This window comes from Rhinatrema bivittatum, chromosome 5, assembly GCF_901001135.1.
Source record: "Rhinatrema bivittatum chromosome 5, aRhiBiv1.1, whole genome shotgun sequence".
Classification (NCBI taxonomy): Eukaryota; Metazoa; Chordata; class Amphibia; order Gymnophiona; family Rhinatrematidae; genus Rhinatrema; species Rhinatrema bivittatum.
Window position 1 is genome coordinate 281,314,626 of NC_042619.1, and position 24,356 is coordinate 281,338,981.

Sequence of the window (24,356 nt, forward strand, 5' to 3'; positions counted from 1 at the left end):
TTTATTTATTTAATTCTTTTATATACCGACCTTCATGACAGGTGTCATATCAAATCGGTTTACATGGAACAAGGGGGTAAAACATTCTTATCAACCATTTAACAGTAAAATAATCAGAGGAGGTAAAAAAAAGTTACATATAACAAGGAGATCAAACTTGGGAATAGAAGAAAGAGAAGTACAGAGGGATAACCATTGTGATAAAAGGGTATCGCTATGTAAGTTGTTTCTTGTAACTTATACAGCTAACTCCGCTCCTCCTGGAAATGCCTCCCGTCCACCTACTGCCTGCCCCCGATTTATGTGGCTACATTCAAGCCACATAATTCGGGGGCGGGCTACATTCAAGCCACTTACGGCATTGAATATTGGCTTTTTGCCATTTAGTTGGATACGTTTTCAGATTTGCCCCTAATTAAGAACATAAGAACATGCCATACTGGGTCAGACCAAGGGTCCATCAAGCCCAGCATCCTGTTTCCAACAGTAGCCAATCCAGGCCATAAGAACATGGCAAATACCCAAAAACTAAGTCTATTCCATGTCACCGTTGCTAATAATAGCGGTGGTTATTATCTAAGTCAACTTAATTAATAGCAGGTAATGGACTTCTCCTCCAAGAACATATCCAATCCTTTTTTAAACACAGCTATACTAACTGCACTAACCACATCTTCTGGCAACAAATTCCAGAGTTTAATTGTGCAATGAGTAAAAAAGAACTTTCTCCGATGAGTTTTAAACGTGCCATAAGCTAACTTCATGGAGTGCCCCCTAGTCTTTCTATTATCCGAAAGAGTAAAAAACCGATTAACATCTACCCGTTCTAGACCTCTCATGATTTTAAACACCTCTATCATATCCCCCCTGAGCCGTCTCTTCTCCAAGCTGAAAAGTCCTAACCTCTTTAGCCTTTCGTCATAGGGGAGCTGTTCCATTCCCCTTATCATTTTGGTAGCCCTTCTCTGTACCTTCTCCATCGCAATAATATATTTTATCCCAGGACAAGCAGGATGCTAGTCCTCACATATGGGTTGAGTATTCTCAACCTTCTCTCGACTATTTTAGTCAAAAAAGTGATATTCTCTCTCACAAAAAATCTCTCGGGGTCTCTCCTTACTGGCCGGTAAGTAACCCAGTCTCAGATTTTCTTTTTCGGAGAGTAGAAAAATTACCTCAGTCGAATCGACAGCCATCGTTCGAGATAAAAAATGTCAACCGGTTTTAAAAAATGTCCGGTTTGTACCAGAAAAATGTCACTTACAGACCCGCACACCGAATGTGTGATGTGTCTGGGTGACAAACATGATGTACAAAATTGTCCTCAATGTGCAGAAATGACGCCAAAAACGAGGAAAATCAGGCTCGAGAAAATGGAACATTTGTTCAGCCTGCAACTGATACCTTCCCCGTCGCAGTCGTCGAGGTTGTCTCCGGCTGGAGCGACAAAGCGAGTACTACTTAAAAAAAACCTCGCCCAGGACCATCGGGAGATCATTCCTCCACTTCCTCGTCTTCGACGTCGACAAAGTCGTCTGAAAAATCGAAGTCGAAACATCGACACAGACATAGAAGCCCCTCGTTGTCTGACCCCACTTCCCAGGAGCCTTCGACAGCGAAGCGGCCTAGAGTTCAGGAAACGTCGGAGTCGTCAACGCCTCGGCCTACCTCGACTCCATTGCCGGCACCAGATCCAACACAAAGTACATGCCAAGAACTGGTGCTTCAGCCTGTGCCACCGCCCACAACCGCTCTGCTGCCAACGGTTGTGCGGCCGGAATTGTCCGATTTAATCCGACAAGCGATTTCACAGGCTCTGAAGGAACAACTTACAATGCCGACTTCAATGTCGATGCCGATGATTTCCACATCGATGCCGGCAAATTTGCCAATGCCGGTGGGTACACCGATGCTGGGGCCATTCTTGGTCCCAACGGTACACAGAGACTCGACGTCGACACCGAAGATCATTACGTCATCGACGTCAATATATGCTCAAATTCCGGCTATTTCATCGATACCTTTACCTTCGATGTTGCCGCCATCGACGGAATCGACACCAAGAGCACTACCCTCGACAACTACATCGAGGACACCTATCCTTCCCTCGACAATCACAGAGCAAGAGAATGGTGACACTCAGGAATTGGCACTTTTTCAACGACTTTTGACAAAATATATCAAAAAGTTGTCGGCACAGCTCCTCAGAAAGTCATAGAGGTCAATCCTCCCACAATTTCTATCGATGACCCTTTACCTGGACCATCAGGTTTTTCCACAAGGAAAATCCCAAGAACTCCCTATCAACAACCAGATGAAGAAGATTCTTGGGATGAGCAAGTATCAAATACTTCTTCTGAGGAGTTCATGTCCGAACCATCACCTCCTGAAGAAAGGAAAAGATCACCGCCTGAAGACTTATCCTTTTCAAGTTTTGTCCAAGAGATGGCTGATACAATACCATTCAAGCTCTCATCAGAAGAGGATTCGAGGCAACACACTCTGGAGGTGCTACAGTTCGTGGACCCACCAAAGCAAGTTTTGGCTATTCCCATCCATGAAGTCCTGTTGGACCTACAACAAAGAGTGTGGGAACACCCTTGCACGGTTCCAGCAGTGAACAAACGTGTAGACACTACTTACCTAGTGCAGCAAGCACCAGGCTTTCAAAAGACACAGTTACCACATCAATCTGTGGTAGTAGAATCTGCCCAGAAAAAATCAAAAAGGGTACGTCCACATTCCTCAGCTCCGCCAGGAAAGGATCTTCGCTTTCTGGACTCTTTGGGCAAAAAGGTGTACCAAAGTGCACTTTTATCTTCTAGGATCTCTGCCTATCAACTGTATATGACACAGTATCAAAGGGATCTCTGGAAGAAAATGGAGCACTTCACAAATTCTCTTCCAGAACAATTCCAAGAATCTGCACAATCCATCATTACCAAAGGCCTAGAGGCTGGGAAACATGAGGTAAGGGCTGCTTATGACAATTTTGACACAGCCTTAAGAACAGCAGCAGCTGGCATTACAGCAAGAAGATGGGCCTGGTTGAAGGCATCAGATCTCAGGCCTGAGGTACAAGACAAGCTAGTAGATCTGCCATGCCGTGGAGATAATTTGTTTGGGGAAAAAGTGCAGGATGCTGTCCAACAACTGAAGGATCATACAGAGACCTTAAAACAGTTATCGCAACTGCCTCAAGAACCGACCACCCAGGCCCCTAGACGTTTTCCACGTAGGGAACCCAGACGTCCATATTACAGACCAAGAAGGTACTATAATCAGCCTACCAGAACTAGACCTTCCAGGCCTACCCAGCGCTCTCAGGCCAGACAACCAAGAACAGCCCGTACCCAGCCTCCTCCACAGACTGGTCCAGCTACGGGTTTTTGAACACAAATCCAGAGATCAGACCCACCCTCCAAAACCCCAAACAACACCTACCAGTGGGAGGAAGGATTTCCTATTTCCACAGAAATTGGGGAAACATAACCACAGACCAATGGGTACTTTCCATTGTAACTCACGGTTACAAACTAAATTTTCTCACAATTCCTCCAGAATTCCCACCACCTTCCTACCCACAACAAAATTCTCAAATGATTCAATTACAAATAGAATTATCCACCCTCCTGACAGCCAGGGCCATCCAACTAGTGCCCAGGTCTCAGCAGGGCAGAGGATTCTACTCCAGATATTTCCTCATTCCAAAGAAAACTGGAGGCCTACGTCCCATCCTAGACCTCAGAAATCCCAACAAATTTCTAAAGAATGAAAGGTTCAGGATGGTTTCTCTAGGCACAATGCTCCCACTTCTTCAAGCAGGAGATTGGCTCTGTTCTCTGGATCTTCAAGATGCTTACGCCCATATAGCAATATACCCTCCTCATCGCAAGTATCTGCGCTTCACAGTGGGCCTTCAACATTACCAATACAGAGTGCTGCCATTTGGACTAGCTTCTGCTCCCAGAGTGTTCACCAAATGTCTGGCAGTAATAACAGCACACCTACACAAACAAGGTGTACATGTTTTCCCATATCTGGACGATTGGCTCATCAGAAGCCAATCTCAACAAGGGGCAATACAGTCTCTCAACAAAACTATTGCTCTACTGCACTCCATGGGATTTCTCATCAATTATCCAAAATCACATCTAACTCCAAACCATCTCCTACAATTCATAGGAGCAGATTTAAACACAAACCTCTCAAAGGCATTCCTACCGGAGGATCGAGCAAACACACTGTCTCTACTGGCAAGCTCGATTCACTCCAAGAAACAAGCAACAGCTCATCAGTTTCTAACTCTACTAGGCCACATGGCCTCTACAGTTCATGTTACTCCTATGGCAAGACTGGCCATGAGGATAACTCAATGGACTTTAAGATCATAATGGATCCAAGCCATTCAACCACTTTATTCTCCAATTCAAGTAACTCACCAACTACGTTCTTCTCTACTGTAGTGGGTGAACAAGGACAATTTGTGCAAGGGCCTACCCTTTCAACAACCAGTCCCACAAATAACTCTGACTACAGATGCATCCACCTTGGGTTGGGGAGCTCACATAGGCCATCTCCAAACACAAGGGACATGGACAAAGCTCGAAGCAACATTTCAAATCAATTTCCTGGAACTTCGAGCTATACGTTATGCTCTGCATGCCTTCAAGGACTGCCTTACAAACAAGACTGTGCTGATCCAAACAGACAACACAGTAGCCATGTGGTACATCAACAAACAGGGAGGGACAGGCTCGTACCTCCTTTGTCAAGAGGCAGCTCAGATATGGGGTTGGGCCTTGAACAACTCCATGTTTCTCAAGGCCACTTACCTAGCGGGCATTCACAATGTAGTGGCGGACAGACTCAGTCGTCAATTCAAACCACACGAATGGTCACTAGATCCCACAGTAGCGACCAGGATATTTCAACATTGGGGACAGCCAACAGTAGACCTCTTTGCATCACATCTGAATCACAAAGTGAACCACTACTGTTACCTATACAACCTGAACCACAGGCCATCCAAGGACGCCTTTGCTCGCCCTTGGAACTCAGACCTCTTATATGCGTATCCTCCGATACCACTCATAACCAAAACACTAGTGAAGCTACAACAGGACAAAGGGACCATGATACTCATAGCCCCATATTGGCCTCGACAAGTATGGTTTCCCACACTTCTAGACCTCTCAGTCAGGGATCCCATTCGCCTGGGAGCGACTCCCAATCTCATCACTCAGGATCAGGGTCGGTTGCGACATCCCAACCTTCAATCCCTATCACTGACAGCTTGGATGTTGAAAGCTTAATTTTACAGCCACTTAATCTTTCAGCTAACATTTCCCAAGTTCTTATAGCTTCACGTAAACCTTCCACAAGGAAGAACTACACTTCCAAATGGAAGAGGTACACTTTGTGGTGCAAGCAAAATGACATCAATCCTTTCACTTGCCCTACAAAGTCTTTATTAGACTACTTGTACCATCTTTCAGAATCTGGTCTACAGACTTCATCTGTAAGAGTACATCTAAGTGCAATTTCAGCTTACCATAATCAGGTATCAAATGCACCTATTTCTACACAACCTCTCGTAAAAAGATTTATGAGAGGTTTAATTCTTCTTAAACCACCAATTAGACACCCAGTCACTCAATGGGATCTAAATTTGGTTCTATCTAGACTCATGCGTTCTCCCTTTGAACCCATTGATTCCAGTGACCTGAAATTCCTTACATGGAAAACTATCTTCCTCATAGCCATTACATCAGCTAGAAGGGTTAGTGAGTTACAAGCACTTGTCACGTATGAACCTTACACTAAGTTCTTACATGACAGAGTGGTTCTCCATACTCATCCTAAATTCCTCCCTAAGATAGTTACGGAATTCCACTTGAACCAGTCTATAGTTTTACCCACATTCTTTCCAAGACCTCACTCTCACCAAGGAGAAAGAGCCTTACACACCTTGGACTGCAAGCGTACTCTGTCTTTCTACCTAAACCGCACTGCAATTCACAGGAAATCCAATCAACTCTTTGTTTCCTATGACCCAAACAAACCAGGTAATGCAGTGGGTAAACATACTCTATCAAACTGGTTAGCAGATTGCATACAGTTTTGCTATGAGAAAGCAGGCCTTCCTCTCCAACGGTGAGTAAAAGCACATGCAGTAAGGGCAATGTCAACTTCAGTTGCACATTATCGTTCAGTGCCAATACTTGACATATGTAAAGCAGCAACATGACATATGTAAAGCAACATGACATATGTAAAGCAGCACACATTTGCAGCTCATTACTGTTTGGACAAGCAAGGACGACAAGATTCAGCCTATGGACAATCTGTCTTAAAGAATTTGTTTCCAGCTTAAACCCAACTCCTACTACAACCGCACTGCTGTGATCTTCGGCTGACTCATTCAACAAAAATATTGCACTACACAATGACTCAGCCTCTAGCTCGCTATTCACCCCTTTGTGAGGACTAGCATCCTGCTTGTCCTGGGATAAAGCAAAATTGCTTACCTTGTAATAGGTGTTATCCCAGGACAGCAGGATGTAGTCCTCACAGAACCCACCCGCCACCCCGCGGAGTTGGTCCTCCTACCTTTATTATTTTATTTTTGCTAACGCTTTATGCTACATACTAGACTGAAGAGAGACACCTGTGGCAGAGAATATCATAGCATGCTGGGCATGCTCAGTGGCCTCACTGGGCCAGTCAAAAGTTTCTAGAAACTTTGACAGAAAGTTTTCCCGCCTGGGCTCCGTTCAATGACGTCACCCATATGTGAGGACTACATCCTGCTGTCCTGGGATAACACCTATTACAAGGTAAGCAATTTTGCTTTTTGAGATGCAGCGACCAGAATTGTACACAGTATTCAAGGTGCGGTCTCACCATGGAGCGATACAGAGGCATTATGACATTTTCCGTTTTATGCACCATTCCCTTTCTAATAATTCCCAACATTCTGTTTGCTTTTTTGACTGCAGCAGCACACTGAACCGACAATTTCAATGTGTTATCCACTATGACGCCTAGATCTCTTTCTTGGGTTGTAGCACCTAATATGGAACCCAACATTGTGTAATTATAGCATGGGTTATTTTTCCCTCTATGCATCACCTTGCACTTATCCACATTAAATTTCATCTGCCATTTGGATGCCCAATTTTCCAGTCTCACAAGGTCTTCCTGCAATTTATCACAATCTGCTTGTGATTTAACTACTCTGAGCAATTTTGTGTCATCTGCAAATTTGATTATCTCACTCGTCGTATTTCTTTCCAGATCATTTATAAATATATTGAAAAGTAAGGGTCCCGATACAGATCCCTGAGGCACTCCTCTGCCCACTCCCTTCCACTGAGAAAATTGTCCATTTAATCCTACTCTCTGTTTCTTGTCTTTTAGCCAGTTTGTAATCCATGAAAAGACATCACCACCTATCCCATGACTTTTTATTTATTAGAAAAGATACCTTTTTGACCAAAATATGCACACCAGTAGAGGTCTATATTCAGATGGTTTGTCCAGTGAAGTTCCACCATGATCACTGGCTCCAACTTATATGCATAAGTTATTATCCAAATAAAAATATAATTGGATAAGTTGAGATTCAGTGCAGAGCCAACATAAACAAAAAATATTTTAATTACTCTGAGGTGCCTAAAGGCATCCATTTTCCAAACAGACATTTTGTCCCGGGAAGTGTGCTGTCTGCTGAGTGCCAAAATCTATCACATTATGGAGAGATTGCCTAGAATACTCAAGCCTACTGACCACTATTCCAATGCTGCTCATCCTCTAGGTCTACAAAATCATGAAAGGATTAGAACAGATTAACATAAATCAGTTATTTACTCTCTCAAATAATAGAAGGACTAGGGGGCACTCCATGAATTAGCAAGTAGCTCATTTAAAACAAATCAAAGAAAAAGCAAGTTTGCTTACCGTAAACGGTGTTTTCATAAATAGCAGGATGAATTAGCCATGCTGTCATGGGATCTGTCAATCAGGTCTGGGAGGCGGGGTTTGTCAAAGCAGAGATTAGAGTTTTGCTCTCTGCGGCTGCGCGTGTGTTCCCGCGCAGGAAAATAACGGAATCTCCTCAGTAGGGATGTGAATCGTTTTTTGACGATTTAAAAAAATCGTCCAATATTTTTTAAATCGTCAAAAATCGGTACAGAGCACGATACAATAGAAATTTTCACGATTTATCGTGAAAAATCGTTACTCCCGTTAGTGTCCACTAACGGGAGTTATTTGGGGGGAGGGTGGGAAAACTGGCACACCAAAACAACCCCTAAACCCACCCCGACCCTATAAAACTAATCCCGTACCTTCCCCCACCCCACCCCACCCGAACCCCCCCAAAACTTTTTACGAGTACCTGGTGGTCCAGTGGGGGCGCGGGGACCGATCTCCCGCTCTTGGGCCATCGGCGCCATTTTGACTGCCACTCAAAAATGGCGCCAATGGCCCGATTAAAAAAAACCCACCCGACCCTTTAAAGATGACCCCTTAACTTCTCCCACCCTCCCGATCCCCCCAAAACATTTTTAAATTACCTGGTGCTCTAGTGATGGTCCCGGGAGCGATCTCCCATTCTCGGGCCGTCAGCTGCCACTCATAAAGATGGCGCCGATGGCCTTTGCCCTTACCATGTGACAGGGTATCCGTGCCATTGGCCGGCCCCTGTCACATGGTAGGAGCACTGGCTGGCCGGCGCCATCTTTAAAGTAGGAGGATGTCTATGTCTATGTCGACACCGATGACAAGCATAGGATCGATGCCTACACCGAGATTCATCACAGCATCGACATCGATTTATGCACAGATACTGTCGACCGCTTCGAGGCCGATCTCGATACCAGCATCATTGCCATCTTCGACACCTTTGCGGGAGCTTCCAATCACCATTCCATCGATGCAACCACCATCTGATGATCCAGAGCACCATGATCTGGCATTTTTTCAATGACTCTTACAGAGATATCAAGATGTCATCGATACACTTCCACCTAAAACATTAGAGAGTACTTCTCCAGCAATACCCTCTGATGATCCACAGCAGGACCTTCAGGCCTTCATCACCCACCCAGGTCTCCCCCACGATCTCCATATAGGGATGATCAAGATGACTCTTGAGATGATCAACATACTGACACATCTTCTGAGGACTTCATGTCGGAGCCTTCACCTCCAGAACAAAGAAAAAAGTCCCCACCAGAAGAGTTGTCTTTTTCCACCTTCATACAGGAGATGGCGGACACCATTCCTTTTAAGCTGAATACAGAAGAAGATACAAGGCAACACTCTTTGGAAGTCCTTCAGTTTGTTGACCCGCCAAAACAAGTATTGGCTATTTCAATACATGAAGTGCTTTTGGATCTCCAACACCATATCTGGGAGCACCCATGTTCTGTCTCAGCAGTAAACAAATGTGTAGACACCACATATTTGGTACAGGCAGCTCCAGGATACCAAAAACCACAGCTACCACCACCAATCCGTGGTAGTGGAATCTGCCCAGAAAAAATCCAAACGTATTCGCCCACACTCATCAATCCCACTGGGTAAAGATCACCGGTTTCTAGATTCCCTTGGAAGAAAGGTATATCAAGGTGCTATCCTGAATGCCAGAAACTCTTCATACCAACTGTTCATGACACAGTATCAGAGGAATCTCTGGAAGCAGATGGAAGAATTCACCACATCTCTCCCTTCACAATTTCAGGAAGCAGCAGAGGCTATAATTGTGAAGCCTCTGCTGCTTCACAATTTCAGGAAGCAGCAGAGGCAGCAGAGCCGGAAAACATGAACAATTTTGAGACGGCTTCCAGAACAGCAGCTGCTGGGATCACCGCTCATTGATGGGCATGGCTTAAGGCCTCGGACGTCAGGCGTGAGGTCCGGGATAAACTTGTTGACTTGCCATGTGTGGGGGATAACTTGTTTGGCTCAAAGGTCCAGGATTCTGTGACATAACTTAAAGAACATACAGAGACTTTATGTCAATTGTCACAGATCCCACAAGAACCCTCTACTCAACCTCCTCGTCAACCTCCTCGGTGAGAACCCAGACGGCCATACTACTGGCAAAGACGGTACTACCCCCAAGCATCCAGAGGCAGGTCCACAAGGCCGCAACAGCGTTCCCAGGCCAGACAACCAAGAACTACTCTCCCGCAACCTCCTCCACAGACAGGACCAGCTGCAGGCTTTTGAAATACAAACCAGAGAACAAATCCATATCCTAAATCCTCGTCCAGACTTACCAGTAGGAGGCAGAATATCCTATTTTCACAACAATTGGCTAAGAATAACATCAGACTAATGGGTACTCTCCATAGTCTCTCGAGGTTACAAACTCAATTTCCTCTCAATTCCACCAGAATCTCCGCCGAGTTTCTTTCCACAACAAGATTCTCAACTAATTCATATACAATCAGAATTATCCATCCTTCTGAGAGCCAAGGCTGTACAGCTAGTGCCCCGGACTCAGCAGGGCAGAGGATTCTACTCCCGTTATTTCCTCATTCCAAAGAAAACCGGAGGCCTACATCCCATCCTAGACCTCAGAAATCTCAACAAATTTCTGAAAAAGGAAAAGTTCAGGATGGTTTCTCTAGGCACCTTGCTTCCACTTCTTCAAACAGGAGATTGGCTTTTTTCTCTGGATCTTCAAGACGCTTACGCTCACATTCCAATATTCCCTCCTCACCGTAAGTACCTGCACTTCATGGTAGGCCATCAACATTTCCAGTACAGAGTTCTGCCGTTCGGACTGGCCTCTGCTCCCAGAGTATTCACCAAATGTCTGGCATTAATTTCAGGACACTTGCACAAACAAAGTGTCCATGTTTTTCCATATCTAGACGACTGGCTCTTCAGAAGTCAATCTCAACAAGGAGCTCTCACTTCTCTCAGTCGAACAATTACTCTACTTCACTCCACTCCATGGGTTTTCTCATCAACTATCAAAAATCCCATCTCACTCTGTCTCACCTACTTCAATTCATAGGTGCAGACTTGAACACTGTCCTTTCGAGAGCCTTTCTACCCATGAATCGGGCAAAGACCCTTTCACTCCTGGCAACATCCATTTACTCGCAGAAACAAGCGACAGCTCATCAATTTCTAACCTTACTAGGCCACATGGCCTCCACAGTTCATGTCACTCCTATGGCACAGCTTGCTATGAGGGTTACCCAATGGACTTTAAGATCACAATGGATCCAAGCCATTCAACCACTACAATATCCAATTCAAGTAACCCACCAACTAAGATTACCTCTACTTTGGTGGGCAAACATGGACAACTTGCGCAAAGGCCTACCTTTTCAACAACCAGCCCCACAGATAACTCTAACTACAGATGCATCCACCTTGGGTTGGGGAGCTCACATAGACAACCTCCAAACCCAGGGTACTTGGACAAAGCTCTAAGCAACTTTTCAAATCAATTTCCTAGAGCTTCGAGCTATACGTTAAGCGCTGCATGCATTCAAGGACTGCCTTTCACACAAAACTGTTCTAATCCAAACGGACAACACAGTAGCCATGTGGTACATCAGCAAACAGGGAGGTACGGGCTTGAATCTCCTTTGTCAAGAGGCTGCACAGATTTGGGCCTGGGCCCTAACACACTTAATGTCTCTCCGAGTCATTTATCTGGCAGGCATTCAAAATGTGCTAGCGGATCGACTCAGTCGCCAATTCCAACCACACGAATGATCCCCGGATCCCTCAGTAGCGACCAGGATCTTTCAGCGTTGGGGTCAACCAACAATAGACCTTTTTGCGTCACACCTGAATCACAAAGTGGACAAATTCTGTTCCCTACACAAACAGAAAAACCAGCCAGCCAAGGACGCCCTTGCTCGCCCTTGGAACTCAGGCCTACTATACGCGTATCTTCCAATACCACTCATAACCAAAACTCTAGTGAAGCTACAACAGGACAAGGGGTCCATGATACTCATAGCCCCATATTGGCCTCGACAAGTATGGTTTCCCACACTTCTAGACCTTTCAGTCAGGGATCCAATTCGTCTGGGAGTAGCTCCCACTCTCATAACTCAGGATCAGGGTCGGTTGCGCCATCCCAACTTTCAATCCCTATCCCTGACAGCATGGATGTTGAAAGCTTGATCTTACAACCACTCAATCTTTCAACCAATGTCTCTCAAGTACTTATAGCTTCACGTAAACCTTCCACATGGAAGAACTATTCCTCCAAATGGAAAAGGTTTACTTTGTGGTGCAGGCAAAAGAGTATAGATCCGTTCATCTGCCCCACTACTTCTCTACTAGACTACTTATACCATCTTTCAGAATCTGGTCTTCAGACTTCATCTGTGAGAGTACACTTAAGTGCAATCTCAGCTTACCATAACAAGATGGGAGATGCACCAATATCCATACAACCTCTTGTCAGTAGATTTATGAGAGGTTTAACTCAACTTAGACCACTAATTCGGCCACCTGTCACAGAATGGGACCTGAATTTGGTCTTAACAAGACTCATGCATTCTCCTTTCGAATCCATGAATTCCTGTGATCTCAAATTTCTCACATGGAAGACTATCTTTCTCATAGCCATTACATCGGCTAGAAGGGTTAGTGAGTTACAATCACTTGCCACGACTCACCCTATACAAAGTTCCCACATGACAGAGTGGTTCTCTGTACACATCCAAAATTCCTTCCCAAAATAGTTACGGAATTCCACTTGAACTAATCCATAGTTTTACCCACATTCTTTCCAAGGCCTCATTCTCACCAAGGAGAACGGGCTTTACACACCTTGGACTGTAAACGTGCACTAGCATTTTATTTAGACCGCACTGCAGTCCACAGGAAATCCACTCAACTCTTTGTATCATATGATCCAAACAAACCGGGTAAAGCAGTGGGTAAACATACTCTTTCCAACTGGTTAGCAGATTGCATACAGTTTTGCTATGAAAAAGCAGGCCTTCCTCTCCAAGGGGGTGAGTAAAGGCTCATTCAGTAAAGGATATGTCAACCTCAGTAGCACACTATCGTTCAGTGCCAATACTTGACACATGTAAAGCAGCAACATGGAGTTCTCTTCACACATTTGCAGCTCATTACTGTTTGGACAAAGAAGGATGACAAGATTCAGCCTATGGACAATCTATCTTAAAGAACTTGTTTCCAGTTTAATCCCAACTCCGTCTACATCCAACCTGCTGTGATCTTCGGCTGCCTCATTTTCACCAACAGTACTTCACTATTGCTTCTCAACAAAATGACTCAGCCTCTAGCTTGCTAATCACCCATATGTGAGGACTAGCATCCTGCTTGTCCTGGGATAAAGCAAAATTGCTTTCCTTGTAATAGGTGTTATCCAAGGACAGCAGGATGTAGTCCTCAAGAAACCCACCCGCCATCCTGCGGAGTTGGGTCTCATACCTTTTATTATTTATTTTTCTAAAGCTTATTGCTACGTATGAGACTGAAGAGAGACCCCTGTGACAGAGAATATCATGGCATGCTGGGCATGCTCAGTGGCCTCACAGGGCCAGTCAAAAGTTTCTAGAAACTTTGACAGAAAGCTTTCCCGCAATAGGGCTCCGTCAGTGACGTCACCCATATGTGAGGACTACATCCTGCTGTCCTGGGATAGCACCTATTACAAGGTAAGCAATTTTGCTTTATGATATATATATTTGTACGTGATCTTTGACAGTGTGGCGGTCACCGTGGATAGGAGGATAGAGATTGCAGGATTGCTTGCCCTATCTTCGCATCAGTGGCTGCCTGTTGATCAAGACAGTAGCGAGATGTGAAGGTATGAAGCGATGACCATGTAGCTGCCATGTAATTCCTTGCTGGGTAACCTGCTGGGTAACCTCCTGATATCATCTAGAAGAGAAGGGCTCCCTCTGCCGAGGTCCTTGAGACTACAACTCACCACTGCCACCTGGTGGCTACTTCAAGCTGTATAGTAAAGAGTTCAATTCCGGTGTTTTGTGTACCAGAGTCTAGCCCAGTGCTGTGGCTCCTCACGGGGCTCCTCCCCCTGAGCGTAGTCATCTCCACAGCAGCCAAGGATCCACTAAAACATGCGTAATAACAACACATATTAGTCAATATCCTAAAAAGAATTGGATAAATATAATTGGTTGAAAACATTTTTTATGAATCTAAATAGTTTTTTAATAATATTTATAGTTTCTTATATTAATTGTTGCATTAATACATTGTAAATCTACATTTATATTATTCAGGTGTGCAACAATAAGAAAAATTGCCATTGTAATAAGGAGTGGGCTCCTCCAGACTGTGTTAAACCAGGATATGGAGGAAGCATTGACAGTGGTCCTTTAGTTGGTGGCTCATTCATAAGCTATGTTTATCCTCCTGAAGAAGAAGAAGACGAAAAAGAAGACAATGGAGGTAGTATTTTTGCTGTGAAAGGGTCATTAATGAAAATAGTACAGTTGATGTATTTTGCAGGAAAAATAAGCAATTTTGCAAGGTATATACAGGTTCCCTGGTCTCCCATGAAATCACCATGGGTAAGGAAGTACATTTGTTTTAAATTAATGGGAAGTCAATTTTCATTTCAGTAATGACTGCATGGGCCAAATAAAAACCCAAAAAATGTTCAGATGTTTTTCATTTCAGTAAATAGCATGCATTATTTGCTAATTATTTTTTTAAATACGCTGCTCCCATCCCACAGCTGTGACCTACCTGGTTGGGCTAGTTAAATCCAGCTTGTCTGGCTAGGCTGAGTCAAGCTCTGCCAGGACCTGGCTATCCAGATTGGTACAGCAAAGCCCAGTCAGGCCCTCTCGGTGCCCCTCCAAGCCCCATCTCCACCCCAGAGAAATCAGCTGGGGTCAGGATTCTCCTTGGCTCCCACTTACCCCTTTTATGAGGGTCTCATCCTTTCTCAATATGAGAAAAGGTCAGGAGTGATCCACATTCATTTTTCCACTGCCATTCCTGGGCCTAAAACTGCTGCCAAAGTGATGTTAAAATGATGCAAGTCTGAAGACTGAACCATCACCATTTTGGGGATGTGAAACAGAGGCTGGAGGGATAACATGTGTGAAACAGGAACAGGAGTGTTGAGATTTTTGAAATAGGTTTGTGATATGGGGTGTGTGAAAGAGCGACTTGGGAAAATAGGGATATGAAAGAGGAGCTAGGGTATTAATGTCCGAATTTTAAATGCCCAGTGCGCGTAATAATTGGTACTTATGCGTGTGGCTGGGCCCTGCGCGCACTGCGCGCATTTTCAGCCACATGCATAAGTACCGATACGTGCACAAGTGCCGGGCCCTGAAAAAGGGGTGGGCCGGGGGTGGGGAGGTGCGGGATGGAGGCCGGTTGGAACAGCGGCCATTAGTCACTGTCCCGGAAATTGCGCGCCAGCAGTTGGCCAGCACGCATAAATTACTTCTGCTCCAGAGGAGCAGTTAGTAATAAAATAAAACAAATTGAGGAAAGATAGGTTAGGTTTAGGGGGTAGGGCGGAGAGGGGAAGGGGAAGGAAGGTTAGGCAGGAGGTTAGGGAAGTTCCCTCCCAGTCCTCTCATTAATTGGAGTAGACTGGAAGGGAACAGAGGAAGGCCCGATTGAATCGCTGTACATACTTTGCAAAAATTCACCCCCCTCATGCACACTGCCTGCACGGATTATAAAATCCGACACGCATGTGCGCACGCCCACCTGATTTTATAACATGCGCATGCTGGCATACACATGTTATAAAATTGGCACGTCCATGTGTGCATGCTGGGAACCACGACACATGGATTTGGGCGCGCATCTTTTAAAATCTACCCATAAATGTATGCAAAATGGAGTGGAGGAATGGATGTTGTAAAAGGGGCTGATAGATCAGGGTGGGTGTATTAAAAATAAAACAAGTGATGTGGTGGCATATATTAGTCCCTCATTACATAAATATACATATATTATGAGAGAAACAACAACTGCAATTGTAACCAATAATAATATTCACAATTTCACAAATGGTTATTACAATGTGCTCAAATAACATAGTACAATATGAAAATATACAAGGAAATATCAACACAGTCATAAATATAGTACCCCCATCGCCAATACACACATACAACGAAATAAAGTATAATATCCCTACTTAAAGGAACAATATAGTATCCCTACCTAACCATTCATACCAACAAACACTCATAAATCTGAAACTCACACAAAATTTGCAAATACGCCTAATTCTCACACATATCAATAAAAATATGAAACGCCCTTACAATTCTTACTCACACAATCATAACACATCCAATTATTCAAATATCCTAAGTATGCATAGATACTATATCCTCTTCATAAAGCCTCACATAAACATAAAGAGACCCCCTCAATAGGCATATAAATGGGAAGTTCTTATATATACTGTTGGAGATTGCGTTGACCTCGAGCTCGGGACGCTCAAGGCTTGGCACTCCTGTTGCGCTGACGATGGAACAGAACGCAACCTAGGGCTCTCCAGGATGGAACAAGGAGAATGTGTGCCCTTGCGGTGAAGACAGTCCAAATCTCAAATCCTCCACCAACCTGCATGCCCATGAGACCACCAACGCAATGGTGGTCTCTGAATGGTCCTCCAACCATTCCAAGCCCTTTCGGACCTGCCACAAGGTGTAGCAGAGGCTGCAGGCCAGACAGAGGTCACGGTGGAAGAAGGTCGTAAGCATTGGAGCTTGGAGAAAAGATTCTGGTGTATAGCTTGGGACAAAGACAGGAAACAAGAGGGATGAGCAAGACCCTCAGGCGCCCTACATAGCACGTGGAGCTGGTCACGGACCACACTGTCCCCTTCACGCCCTACACAGCTGGATGGCTGGTCGCAGACCACGAGAAGATCGGGACAGGCTCAGGAAGTCTCAGAGTGCAGATTAGTGGAAACCCCTAGGATCCTCCAGAGTCAGAACTTGAGAACCAGATAAAACCGTGGAGCTTGGAAACTCAGGATAAAAGCAGGGAATCTCCACATGGGTCCCACCAGACCTGGAGCATCAGGACTGGGAACATGATGGGACATCAGGACATCATGGAACATCAGGACATCAAGGAACATGGAAACATCACGGAACGTTAGGAACATCAAGGAGATCAAGGAGATACAAAGATACAGGATGCACAGAAGTCCAAGGACGAAATCAGGATGCCAGGAAGGAGCTGAAAACAAGGAGTCCTTGGGAAAAGTAGCCCAGGAGGACTAGCTCCTTGCCGAAGCGAGAACTGACTGACGGAGAAGCTCTTTTATAGGGCTGAAGACAGGCAACTCCCTGGGAGGAGTTCAGATGGGCCACACCTGGCTGGCCCTATAAATCCAGCAAGAAGCCACAGGCCCGCCCCTAAGAAGGAAGGGGCAGGACCATGGACAGTAGCCATGCTGCTGCTGCAACGCTGAGCCAGAGAGGAGACTGAGCAGGCCGCAGGGCAGGCCCAACGAGGAGCGGCGGTGTCCAAGCAGCAAGCAAGTTCCGGGAGCGGCTCCTTTGCCGCAGGAAATGTCGCGGATGCGGCCTTCTCGACACGGAGGAGATGGTAGTGGCGGCGGCGGCAGCCACCGGGACGTGGAGGAAAAGACAAACGTGGCTCCTTGCCGCAAAAGGAACCCTGGCGCAGCTCCTGCCACGCTAGTAAGAAGGTGGCCCTAGGCCGTGAGAATCAGGCAAGGCCACGGCTTCTGCAGCCTCCGACAGCGCAGGTAAGCACCTCCCGTGGCTCCAGCCATGGGAGAAGCACAACAGTACACCCCCCCCCCCCAAAGGGGGTCCTCTCCCCTCCTCGGGAGGTCCAGGAAGGACAACTGGAACTGAGATAGTGCAGGCGCCTCCTGCAGGTCGTATGGAAGAAAACTGTGGAAGAGACCATAGAACCAGAGAATACAGGACCAGGGAGTGCACAGTGGGAACAAGAAACATGGAACAAGAAAACATGAAACAAGAACAGGCAAATGGAACAAGAACAGGCAAAACAGTGGAGCAAAGAACAAGCAAAACAGCGGAGCAAAGGAACAAGACAAGACAAGAGCGAAGCACAGGGACAGGACAAGAAACAGTGGAGCAAGAGGGAACACGGAACAGCGAAGCAAGATAACATAACAATGGAGAGGAGAACAACAAGAATACAACAATGGAGCAGAGAACAAGAAAAAAGAACAAAATGGGGAACAAGAGCAAGGGAACAACAAGACTAAGGAATAAGGAACAAGACCAAGGAACAAGACAAGGAACAAGCAAGGAACACACGGGTGGGAATCCAGGGTGGGATCAGGCTATGACAGCAAACATCAGGTGGGGCACAGGTGCCTCCTGAGGGTCGTAGAACCCCATCCTGGAATTGTCGAAGAACTGGAAGTCTGGATGTTGGCGCCTCCTGCAGGTCATGGGAACCAGACAGCTGGTGCCTCCAGCAGGTCATACTATCAGAGAGCTCTCTTCCACGACCTGCTGGAGGCGCCAGCTCTCTTGCTTCCATGACCTACTGGATGCGCCAGCTCTCTGATAGTATGACCTGCTGGAGGTGCCAGCTGTCTGGTTCCCACAACCTGCAGGAGGCGCCTGCATCCAGACTTCCAGTTCTTTGACAATTCCAGGTTGGGGTTCTACAACCCTCAGGAGGCGCCTGCGCCCCACCTGATGTTTGCTGTCATAGCCTGATCCCAGGACAAGACCCGGGACAAGGATAGTCCCACCGGACACATGGCTTTGGCAATCTGTTAGAGCTTGCATCGGCCTCGAGCTTGGGATGCTCAAGGCTTGGCATGCCTGTTGCGCTGATGATGGAACGGAGCGCAACCTAGGGCTCTCCAGGATGGAACAAGGAGAATGTGTGCCCTTGCGGGGAAGACAGTCCAAGTCTCGAATCCTCCACCGACCTGCATGCCCATGAGACCACCAACGCAATGGTGGTCTCTGAATGGTCCTCCGACTGTTCCAAGCTCTTTTGGACCTGCCACAGGGTGTAGCAGAGGCTGCAGGCCGGACAGAGGTCATGGTGGAAGAAGGTCAAAAGCATTGGAGCTTGGAGTGAAGACTCTGATGTGGAGCTTGGGAAGAAGACAGGAAACAAGAGGGATGAGCAAGACCCTCAGGCGCCCTACACAGCACGTGGGGCTGGTCACAGACCACACTGTGCCCTTCGCGCCCTACGCAGCTGGATGGCTGGTCGCGGACCACGAGGAGATCGGGACAGGCTCAGGAAGTCTCACAGCGCAGATTAGTGGAAACCCCTAGGATCCTCCAGAGTCAGACCTTGGGAACCAGATAAAACCGTAGAGCTTGGAAACTCAGGATAAAAGCAGGGAATTTCCGGAGGCATGGGTCCCACCAGACCTGGAGTATCAGGATCGGGAACATAGAAACATAGAAACATAGAAATGACGGCAGAAGAAGACCAACCGGTCCATCCAGTCTGCCCAGCAAGCTTCACACATTTGTTCTCATACTTAACTGTTTCTCTTGGCTCTTAGTAACCTTATGTTCTAATTCCCTTTTCACCCCCACCATTAATGTAGAGAGCAGTGCTGGAGCTGCTTCCAAGTGAAATATTAAGTTTGATTAGTTGGGTAAGCGGCAGCATAGCTCTCTGCCATGAAGCAGAGGGCAATGCTGGAAATGTGTGAAGTATCAGTTTTTCTTTTCCCCTGTCATTGAAGCAAGGAGTCATGCCGGACATGCACCGAAAGTGAAGAATGCCTTGAAAGTCACATTAACTATCATCAAATATTGAAAAGCCTAATAATTGGTAATACCTATAAGCCCATGAACCCATCCCTGTTTTTTTTTCTTTTTTTCTTTTCTTTTTTTAATTGGGAGATGGATGCCCTTCATCCTTCTACTCTGTGAAGGTGGACACCTACCACCGGCCACTGGCATCCCGCTCCGTTAATGCCTCTGTGGCTACTGCCGCTCCATGCAGTGTTTTACTACCTGCTCTTTATATGCGTCCTCTAGAACTGATGGATCCCATCCCTGGGTTTTTTTATTATTTATTTAATTGGGAGATGACAGCCCTCCATCCTTCCGCTCCGTGAAGGTGGACACCTACCACTGTACCACATGATGGGACTTGGGACTTCAGGACATCAAGGAACATGGAAACATTCCGGAACGTCAAGAACATCAAGGAGACCACGGAGATACAAAGATACAGGATGCACAGAAGTCCAAGGACGAAATCAGGATGCCAGGAAGGAGCTGGAAACAAGGAGTCCTTGGGAAAGGTAGCCCAGGAGGACTAGCTCCTTGCCAAAGCGAAGACTGACTGACAGAGAAGCCCTTTTATAGGGCTGAAGACAGGCAACTCCCTGGGAGGAGTTCAGATGGGCCACACCTGGCTGGCCCTTTAAATCCAGCAAGAAGCCGCAGGCCCGCCCCTAAAAAGGAAGGGGCAGGACCCAGGACAGTGGCCATGCTGCCGCTGAAACGCTGAGCCAGAGAGGAGACGGAGCAGGCTTCAGGGCAGGCCCAACGAGGAGCGGCGGTGTCCAAGCCGCAAGCAGGTTCTGGGAGCAGCTCCTTTGCCGCAGGAAACGTCGCAGATGCGGCTTCCACGCCACAGAGGAGATGGTGGCGGCGGCGGCGGCCACCGGGCCGTGGAGGTAAAGACAAGTGTGGCTCCTTGCCCCAAAAGCAACCCCAGCGCTTATACAATGGTAGCCCCAGGCTGTGAGAATCAGGCAAGGCCCCGACTTCTGTGGCTTCCGACCCTGCAGGTAAGTGCCTCCTGTGACTCCAGCTATGGGAGGAGTGCAACATATACGACTTCAATCCAGTCTCAAAACCAACCAGATTCATTGCTAATATGTTCCCAATGCATCCAAATATTGTTTCTTTATTCGTAATCTGTCCAACTTCCCCAAATACTTCAACATGGGTCCCTTATCGGAACTTAATACATTCTTTATTAAATAGCTGATTCGGCCGTTTAAGTATTTTATTTTTTATTTTATTTGGGGAAGTATTTGGGGAAGTCGGACAGATTACAAATACAAAAGCAATATTTGGATGCATCGGGAACATATTAGCAACGAATCTGGCTGCGGTGATTTAAAACATGTTATAAAGGCACATGATCTACCACAGGGACCTAAGCTGGACCAAGGTTTATGTAGGTCCAATCAGTTTTGATTCCAATGTATTTGATTTGTAGGTTGAGCAAAATCCAGACTGACATGAATTCAGCTGGATCAGAGCAGTTTGTGTTCTCCAGCAGGCTGACCATCAGGCCCAAATTTATGAATCATCAACAAAGGCAGTTTCCTCTGGCATCAAATTTTAATGATACCATTTGATACTTGAGTACTTGTTAACTGCTTCAGACATTTCCCTGCATGCAGCATGCAGGGAAAAGCAAAAGAGGAGATAAAGATGGGCGCAGAACAATTGTTTACTGCTATATAGTGTCCGCTGCAGTTTCACTACCACCAGAAGAGGGTTGGTGAATCTGGAGCAGACATTGCAGGTAGTATGTAAGGAGAAACAGGAGAAAAGGTGTTGAAAAGGGAGCTTAGAAATTATTTTCTGCTCTCGTGTCTGCTTCAGCTTCACTCCCGCCCCTCTTGTGTCAACAGACAGCATGTGGGGAGAAACACGCGGGGAGGACTGGAGCAGGCATAGCTCAGCCTGCAGCTGACTATAATCCCAGAACTTGGAATTCAGTTGAAAACAGAGAGGGGAGAAAGAAGGAGACACCTTACAGCACAAGTTATGGAGTTGTGAGTAATTTATGGGGGAAGATGAGGACAGTGCAGGAGTTAGGGAAGGGTTGAGGTTATACCTGGGTAAGGAGTGGAAGAAAGAGAGACAGCATACATGGATTAGTTAGGGAGATGGTAGTGAAGAAGTAGAAGAGAGAAAGTTGATTTGCATTTCCCTTCCCTTCCCAACTCTGCTAATCAACAGCAATCTCACGGTGACCACAAATCAAAAGTTCCCCAACATGCCAGTTCCATCTCTAGTGCCATCCCAGTGTTTGAAGCATGTTGGTAGTAATACAGATGGTACCATACCCCACCCCTCCTCTCTTGTCGTCTGACTCAGCTCATGGCAGCAATAGAAAGAAGATATCATAGGACCTGTGAGCAGGTATGCACTCATAGTCCTTGCAGTGGCCCCCTCACAGCAGCTCTTGCTGATTAGGGGGCAGGGCCTATGATTGTGTACATGCGCACAGGCCCTGCGCTAACTTCTTTCCACTGCTACCATAAGCCAAACAGATAAGAGGAAGGAAGGGGAGATACAAAAGTGATTGGGGGCAGAATGTGTGTGAAAAAGGAGAGGGAAGAACTCCCCTCTCACCAACATCTGGGATCCCTTACCTCCCACCAAGAGTCTCTATGTGTACCAAATCCAGCCCTATTGATAATTCAAATGTTGCTCTGCAAGCTCTGGTTCTTGGCATCCTCATGACACTCATTAAGAAAACAGATTATTCTCTCCTAAACATCAAATTTTCATTCTTGCTGAAGTCAGGGAGTTCTCAAGATAAGTTCTTCTGTATTCTACCTTATTGAGTTGGGCTGCTTAATACTAAAGAGAGAAAATAAGCTGTACTATCAACAATGATTTTGCATGCTGTGTCCAGGTAGGTTAAGATCTTTTGAGATAGATTTACATAATCTCCTGGATTGTAAGAGGCATATTGCAGAGGGGAGGAGGCAACACTTCCGCCCAGTCTTCATCATCTGATATGGAGTCTTCAGCATGATATTATATTTTGTTTGAGGCTTTTCCTCTGAATTTCAATACAGCAGAGATAGAATGCTTGCCCAGCTCCTTAGACATGTTATAGAGCAGATAAGATGGTAGAATAAAAGAAAAGGAAGGATATTATATAAAGGATTGGCAGTAACTTCATGAGATTATAGTTGTCTTGTTCACGATCATCAAGTGATTCACCCAGTATAAACCCTTTTTAGTGGATAGATTCTAGCTTAAGGGACCATAAAATAATTTATAGTTTTCAGGGCTAACTTCAACTGTCACATTCACAATCTTTTTATCCCAAAGGGTGGGTTCTTTTCTTTTGGGGGAAAGGATTCATTACCCTGGCTGTTAGTGGAATCCCATTCTTCCCTGAATGTCACTAATGCTCTTTGGGACAGGCACACTAACAAACCAAGCTGGACTCACTGGATGGGTGTTCAAAATAAAGTTTGTGATTGATCTCAAAAGAATTATCAGGAGCAAATAATAAAGTGTTCAGTTACATCCATGTTCTTCAGCCATATGGGAATACAGGTTTTTAGTGCCTCTACCTCTGTGGATGTTTCCCTCAGTGCCAGGGCTTGGACCTTGATTATCCTCCATGAGGTAGAAAGATAATTGACTTAAATTGGCTTGGGATGTCCTGCTTTTGGATGAATCCCCTCCCTACAGTACCTGAGGTCCACAGGTACTCCCGCTCTTCAACTTGGCAGTGTTCTGCATCCCAGGGTGGAAATTGTCTGGGGTCTACAGATATTTTTCTCCTTTTCTCTTCCTTGGATTCCTCTTCAAAACTGTAAACAGACCTTCTGGGAGAAAAAGGCCTCTGCTGGAACAGTTCCTAAAGCTTTCCAACTTCTGGGTTAAGGCAGGGTGGAAGAAAAAAACAATGTCCTTTCTTAGAGGGGCAAAACACAAGCTTGGGCAAAAATCCTTCTCTTTCCCTTGATGGTTGCTGCAGCCTCCTCTTAAGTGGGGTGAAGTGGTAAGCAGCTGCCTCCTGAGCTTACTGGACAGGGGAAAGAACCTGCCAGAAGGCACAGGTCTTTAAAATGGAAAACTATTTCAAAAATTCAGGTACTGGCAAGTTGTTAAGTCTCCCCGTCCTTATCTAGGCTGTAGCCTAAACTGGGAGAGCACACCAAAACACTTCTTACACTCTTAAAAGAACCATACACTGTCACATTCTCCTAACTCCTAACCCCTCCTTATAAACTAGGGGCTCTCCATTCCAGCAAATCTCTTACGGAGGTGCTATTATGAATGGTATATCCCTCTAAGGTGGGTAACTAAGGGCTGGGAGACAGAGTTATCTAATGAAGACCTAAGGGGTCTATATACCAACTGAAAGACAATTTTGAAACTCTGAAAATAAATTGACAGATGACTAATATGAAGCATATGTAAAAGAAATGCAGTAAATAAAATAACATATTCTGTTTTGCAGCTTCCACTCCTTCCAGGTTACCTGGGAAAAATTTACAGCGCTTGGCAATAGTATTTGGTGTTGCTATTTCTGCCATTGTTGCTTTCATTATTGCATTTATGAAAAGAAGTTCAATAGCATCATTTTTTAACCAGTGAGTATCAATTTTTAAA

General features: G+C 45.7%; 1 protein-coding gene across 1 annotated transcript in view; it reads left to right on the forward strand.

The window, feature by feature from the left end:
- The window catches only part of LOC115092770 (disintegrin and metalloproteinase domain-containing protein 9-like), a 211,494-nt gene that overhangs the window by 127,384 nt on the left and 59,754 nt on the right, over positions 1 to 24,356 (forward strand). The window contains exons 5-6 of the mRNA XM_029604073.1: positions 14,271 to 14,439; positions 24,205 to 24,337. Coding sequence (XP_029459933.1) covers positions 14,271 to 14,439; positions 24,205 to 24,337 — 302 coding nt within the window. The remainder of the gene's footprint in view (positions 1 to 14,270; positions 14,440 to 24,204; positions 24,338 to 24,356) is intronic.